General features: G+C 35.9%; 1 protein-coding gene across 1 annotated transcript in view; it reads right to left on the minus strand.

Annotated features, from left to right (window-relative positions):
• LOC108048087 (chitin deacetylase 1) overlaps positions 1-5,896 on the minus strand; it is a 49,109-nt gene extending 43,213 nt beyond the window's left edge. The window contains exon 1 of the mRNA XM_044461129.1: positions 5,685-5,896. Coding sequence (XP_044317064.1) covers positions 5,685-5,736 — 52 coding nt within the window. The 5' untranslated portion in view covers positions 5,737-5,896. The remainder of the gene's footprint in view (positions 1-5,684) is intronic.
• Between the last annotated feature and the right edge of the window lie 1,207 nt (positions 5,897-7,103).

Below are 7,103 nucleotides of genomic sequence, written 5' to 3' on the forward strand. Positions count from 1 at the left end.
TTCATTCGCATGGTTTAAAAAAAAAAAATAAATTCTATTTTCTTAAACTGTTTTAATGCCCATTGAGTTTTAAAGGCACCTGTAAAGTTTTCCGTTCAATAATATGTCACGAACATCAAGCCATTCGACCTTTTACAGTCATGACGATAGTAAAATACGAAAAATAATAATAATAAATTTATTGCACATTTATTTAAAAGTCATAAGGCCAATTACATGGAAACCTTTTTTTGTTCTTTGCCCTTAATTAAGAAATTGCCAATGCGGAAAATAATAATTAAAAATAAGCCGAGAGCCGTAGCGTTCAAAAGGATACATTTCCCTCTCAACCGCTCTCACTGTTGTCCTTGTCTCGCTCTGGAGAAATTAAATGTGCCCGAGAAAATAAATAAAATTGAGGAACAAAAAACGGGGAAAAACCTGGCGAAGAGCCGGAAAAATCTTTATTTTATGCACATCATGCAATAATTTTTTGTTTTCTGTTTCATTTTTCAGTGATTTTTTTTGGTTTCCCGTTGATGTTTTTTTTTCGGCATTGTTGCTGCTTTGTGATTTTTCCTTTTCTCTGACCATAATTTATTTAACATTTTTGCGAAGGTTTAAAGCGAGAAGGGTGAAAATCGAATAGGTTGCAAATTAAATATTATTCCTACAGAAAAATGTTGAGCCAACGTAAAATATCATTTTGCGGAAACAAATAAACGTAAAATATAATTTTTTGGAAACAAATAAAAAAATTGAGTGAATTTCAATATTATCGTAAATTATTTTCCAGTTATTAAGGTCAAAGATATAGATGCTCGATTCCATTTCTTCGCTTGCATCTTTATTCTTGACTTTATGATTTTTAATTTATCAGTGAATAAACGCAGCGAAAGTATAAAAGGCCTGAAGATCCAAAAAGTGTAAGCAACAAAGTTAAATAAATAAATACGAATGGAAACGCAATCAATCAAGCACAACAAAGTATATACTAATATAACCACGAGTATTTACTGCGAGATCTACACGAACAGTTTTATTCAACCAACTGTGATTGATATACAATTTTGCATTTTTGTGTTATTATTTTTTGATATGGAAAACGTGCACAGCTTTAGTTGCATATAGTTCAAAAATTTAGCGTGTTAGGCAGCCAGTTTGGTTTTTTATTTAATTAACGAGGTTACAATTTTGATAAATAAAACATAAAAGCTTATTGAAAAACTTAATACAACGAAGAATTCGTTTTGTATCCTTTATTACCTAAAGTTTTAAAAATGTACCTAAATAAATTTTTAAAACGAAATATAGCTATGAAATTATAAGTGATTAAATCAAAAAGATATCTTTAAGATTATCAATTGAGCAATATATCTTTTTTATATAATAAAATAAGGAAGCTAATTTTTGAAAATGAGAAAAAATTATGAAAATATTGACAAAATCTTAACTTAAAATATATAGTACTACTTTTCTGCACTACAATTTTATATGAGTTGTGGATATATTTTCTTTAACAACGTGGTGTGCTAAAGTCTTAATTCTGTGTGATAGATTTTCCGAGTAATAGAAAAAGTGTACTTTCAACTTTTATTTGCGAAGGGTATTAAATATTTTTCCTCCTGAAAGTTGAGTTTAAATCGAGTTTCGCTGACACACTTCCATTCTGTTGTTTATGTACAGATATTCACTTAACACATTTCACATTCAGCCTCGTGCCGTCTCTTTCGCGCTGCCCCAATAGCTGTTTCTTTCTTGTGCAACTGATTTTATTTTTTCTTTTTTGTTTTGGTAAAACGTTTTCAGTTGTTATTTGTTGTTGTTTATCCGCTGGTATTTTCAAGTAATTTTTCACGCATTTCTGTGGCTGCTTTGCGCCTCATTTTTCACGCCTGTCCATGTGTTTGTGTGTGTCTGTATCTGTGTGTGTGTTAAGCTGCTTAAATGTTTTTGTCGCTTCCTTTTGCAACATTTGCCATTTTTTTCGCGCTGTGTGCGTGTGTTTCAGTTGCTGCTTTTCTGCATTTACAACACTTAAATTGTAAATAATGCCGATTTGGTTAGCTCGGCGCGAAAGAGACGGCCACAGGGATGGGAGAAAGAGATGGGGCGACTGGAAAACCTCAGTGTTCACTTTTCGAGTGTGTAATGGCCAAAGCCACTTGCCTTTGTCAACAAATTTGCGTTTAAATGCCTCATGTGCCCGCTGTTTCCCCCTTTCCCCACCGTATTCCACGCCCACCAATTCGTTTTAATGTATTTTTAAATTATGTTGATTTCGTTTTCTTTAAGTGAGCGCCACAAAAAAATAAAGAAAATACCAGGAGTGGCAAAAGAAAAGAGGGCCGGTGAACTTAAATGAAATGAATGTGTCGCACTTGAGAGTGATAAATTCCTCTTTCTCTTAATTGGCTTTTCCTTAAGGATAATGAGATTTGGCCTTTTCACTTCATCAGTGCTGCATTTATCAAAGCTGATTTAATTTTACGGAAATATGTATAGAAAAACATGAATAGGCACGGCAAAGTGTGTATTAAAATATTGTGAACAAGAAAGGAAAGCTAACTTCGGGCGGAGCCGAAGTTGATATACCCTTGCAGAATACTCTGTAAATTATATTCTCCAAAATTATTCATATGATGCATTCTTAATACTCATAAAAAATCCGAACTTCCTAACTTTAACAACAACAAAGTTATGGCATTTCCAATCGTTCAGTTATATGGCAGCTATAGGATATAGTCGGCCGATCCTTATGAAATTTGATAGGTCGGATTGATTGGCCAAAAATAAAATCCATAGAAAATCCCAACTTCCTAACTTTACAAACACCAAAGTTATGGCATTTCCGATCAATCAGTTATATGGCAGCTATAGGATATAGTCGGCCGATCCTTATGAAATTTGGTAGGTCGGATTGATTGGCAAAAAATAAAATCCATAGAAAATCCCAGCTTCCTAACTTAACAAACACCAAAGTTATGGCATTTCCGATCAATCAGTTATATGGCAGCTATAGGATATAGTCGGCCGATCCTTATGAAATTTGGTGGGTCGGATTGATTGGCCAAATATAAAACCCATAGAAAATCCCAACTTTCTAACTTTACAAACACCAAAGTTATGGCATTTCCGATCAATCAGTTATATGGCAGCTATAGGATATAGTCGGCCGATCCTTATGAAATTTGGTAGGTCGGATTGATTGGCCAAATATAAAACCCATAGAAAATCCCAACTTTCTAACTTTACAAACACCAAAGTTATGGCATTTCCGATCAATCAGTTATATGGCAGCTATAGGATATAGTCGGCCGATCCTTATGAAATTTGGTAGGTCGGATTGATTGGCCAAATATAAAACCCATAGAAAATCCCAACTTTCTAACTTTACAAACACCAAAGTTATGGCATTTCCGATCAATCAGTTATATGGCAGCTATAGGATATAGTCGGCCGATCCTTATGAAATTTGGTAGGTCGGATTGATTGGCCAAATATAAAACCCATAGAAAATCCCAACTTCCTAACTTTACAAACACGAAAGTTATGGCATTTCCGATCAATCAGTTATATGGCAGCTATAGGATATAGTCGGCCGATCCCGGCCGTTCCGACTTATATACTGCGTGCAAAGGAAAGAAGGGTGTGTGCAAAGTTTCAATCCGATAGCTTTAAAACTGAGAGACTAGTTTGCGTAGAAACAGACAGACGGACAGACGGACAGACGGACAGACGGACATGGCTATATCAACTCAGGAGGTGATCCTGATCAAGAATATATATACTTTATAGGGTCGGAGATGTCTCCTTCACTGCGTTGCACACTTTTGACCAAAATTATAATACCCTCTGCAAGGGTATAAAAAGGGTGTAACTAAGTTTCATGATAAGCAAAAGCATAAACTTAAACTTCAATTTAACTGAGTAGAACTAAAATAAAACATCAAGCTTCTTTCTTAAAATAATTAAAAAGAGGAAAACTATTGCAATCAATAATATGAATAAATCGTTAGAGTTCTTTAATTTAATTTCATTTTGACCTATTTTGTGATCTTTTTTATATATTGTGTCTAAAGTATAATTCACTTTCCTTTCATTCAACAACTGTGTTCATCTCATAGAAACCTTAATAGATAAAATCAGCTCCTGTATTTTAAATACTTTCAATATGTTGTAAGCATTTTTTTTCAAAGGATTTCGCAATTCCGGAAAAAACGCCGCACAAAAGCCCCGTTAATATATATTTTTCCACTTGTGCAATCGCGCGCCAATGAAATGAAAGTATTTTTTCGATTTTGTTTTTTAGTTAAGCTTTTTGGCAGATTTTTCATCACACACCAAAAGCAATTATGCAACGCGCTTGGCGATGGCCAACCAAAAAATAAAAGTAAAATCAATGTCACAATCAAGTTGCATAAATGAAGCTCAGCATCTGCTTTAAACTCTCTCCAAAAAATAAAATCGATTGGCATTTTCAATTCCCCTAGTTTTTTTTTGGGTTTTTTCTTACATTTTACATCAACGTTTACATAATTCAAGCAATATGCACCGTTTTCGAAACACGTTTTTCACCGCCCGTTAAACACCAAAGAAAGTGAAATCGAAAGAAGAAACTTTACCAATAAACGTGATGCTGCAATAATGCTTATAAAATATAGGCAAGTCTACAGAAAATATGTAAATAAAAGTATGTGAGCAAGAAATGAAAGCAAAAGTTGACCATGAAATCTGGGCAGAAAAGACTTGACAAGATTTGCATATTCATGAAGTTCATCTCGCGGATATTTCCGATATATGAGCTACACGGCAAACAAAATGTCTTTAACCGGACTTTAAAAAGTTGGTCATTTCGGTTCGATTTTCATTGTGTTAATTTTTTTAAAATACTTTAAATGGTGTTTAAAAAACTTAGCCAAGTTACATATATATTAAAATACTATTATATTTTAAAATCAGAATAAAAAAATAAATTAAAAATGTGTCATATAAAGTAACAATTTGGTTATGTTAAAATAGTCATATTATTTTTTTTATAAATGAATACCATACTTTAACATCAGTTACTGGGCGCTATCTTTATTTGGAGTGCAGACTCAAACTTAGATTTGAAGCAATCCCAGCGTGGAAGCTTCCTGATAGTTCTATGACGTTCGGTGTATTTTCGCACAGTGTATGTAAATGTATGCCGATGGCTGGCTTTCTGGCTGAATTGCTAATTAGCATGAGCGAATAGCCGAGCGAGAGCTGCAAAAGTTGCCGCTAATCAAGTTGGAGGTCAGTTCGGCAGTTGTCGTCTGTCAGTTGGCAGACTTTTTATTACGCAACTGGGAGAAGTGGAGGTGGAGTGGCCAGAAACTGGATGCCCAGCCAGCCAACCAGTTTTCCCGACAGGACAGCTGACCTTGCGAGCCGACAGGGTGAAAACCTGCTGGGAAAACCGCTGGCAGTGTTACCTAATTCGTACAGGAAGCGATGTGCCCAGCTTTAAGTAGTCGGTTTTTCATTTTCCAGCACTCAAACAAATAAACGAATACTCAGGAAGAGACCATCGCAGCTCTGGCTCTATGATTTCTTTCACTCGCACGAAGCACAGTAACAAAAATTGCAAAAAAAAAATATAAAACATATACATATATATGGTGAATGCGGAAGTGATATATATTTCTGGTAGATCGCTCGTCATTTGGCCAGAAACTTACCATTAACACTGGCTATTACTAGCAGCACGGCCACCAGACACGGCCGCAACATCTTGATTCTGGCTACGTGTACGGATCGAAGTTTATATATCCCGATTCCGGAACGAGATATATGGCGAGTGTGCGCGAAAGAGAGAGGGAGATCGGGGCGGGCGAGTAAAAGCGAGACGTCCGCAACGCGCAAATGCAAACCGCCAACTGATCGAGACCCACTGCCAAGAAACCGAAAGAAGCCAACGCGAACTCTCGGGCCAAAACCACTCGATCGATCGTGGCCAACTGCTCGGCGGCTCAGCGGATCAGAGGTGCTGCGGATAAAGGTTCGAAAAGGCCAAACAAAATTGGTTTCGAAAGGCTCACGAAAATCAAAGTGAATATATGAAATATTTTTGCAGATATAAACTAAATTTGCCATACAGGAAATTGCTATTGCGTTGGTCTAAATATTTACTTCCTTATTAATGAAAGTTTAAAGTGTATACCTACAAATGAATTATTGTAATAATTTTAATATATTTTGCCATTTCTTCTTCTCTTTTGTTAACAAACAGTGTAATAATAATTTTAATACATTTTGCCAAGCATTTTTGAACTGTTTTGTTAAAAATATTTCAACAGCTGAAACATGCAAATGGAATCGTTTGCTAAAACTCTCGATTGGGTTCGTTATCAATTAATAATCGAACATAAAATTGGTTCAAGTAAAAAAAAATTAAAAATAATATTTGTAGTTTATTATGACTTACTATGACTTTTATTTTGATATAAAACTAAATGGACTTCAATGAAACCCCCGCTTTATGTAAAAGATTTTTTTTAATGTTGAGTATCTAAGCATTTAAGTTAAAATTAAAGCTTTGTTGCAGTAATTTGTAGAAAAGAGGCTAAGCCTGAAAAGTGACTATGAGTTAATGATTAATGCCGCCAAATGAACAGACCTCGTATTTGAGCACTGGGGTGCGGGCCCCTTACGCGATGGATTGTATTCTCCATTGTTCGATCGCTCAGTTAGCAATCTCAGTGGCGATCTCAATTCACTTTCGTTTGAACTGGTTGTCGGATGATTCAACTCGACTCAGTTTTATTCGATCCGAGTCGAGTGGATTCGAGTGAGTTTGGAAACGAAACAAAAGCCGGTTTTGGGAAGCGGCGAAGTCTGCGCATGCGTGCGCATTTCAATGAGCCCGCGGGCCAAACAATCTGACTGTGGATGTGGCGGCGACTGAAGCCGACTCCAAATTATGCATATTGGCCATCCCATTATGCTGGCCATCCATATGCATGACAGGCTGCCCATCCACCAATCAGCCCAATCAGCCGAAGTCGGCGATGGAACAAGTTCTCGGTCTTCTCGCCCATTTCGATTGTCGGCCACGTTTGCATACTAATCGAATGCTAATCGCGGATAACAGTTAACAG

Source organism: Drosophila rhopaloa, unplaced genomic scaffold (genome assembly GCF_018152115.1).
Source record: "Drosophila rhopaloa isolate 14029-0021.01 unplaced genomic scaffold, ASM1815211v1 contig_3, whole genome shotgun sequence".
Taxonomy (NCBI): domain Eukaryota; kingdom Metazoa; phylum Arthropoda; class Insecta; order Diptera; family Drosophilidae; genus Drosophila; species Drosophila rhopaloa.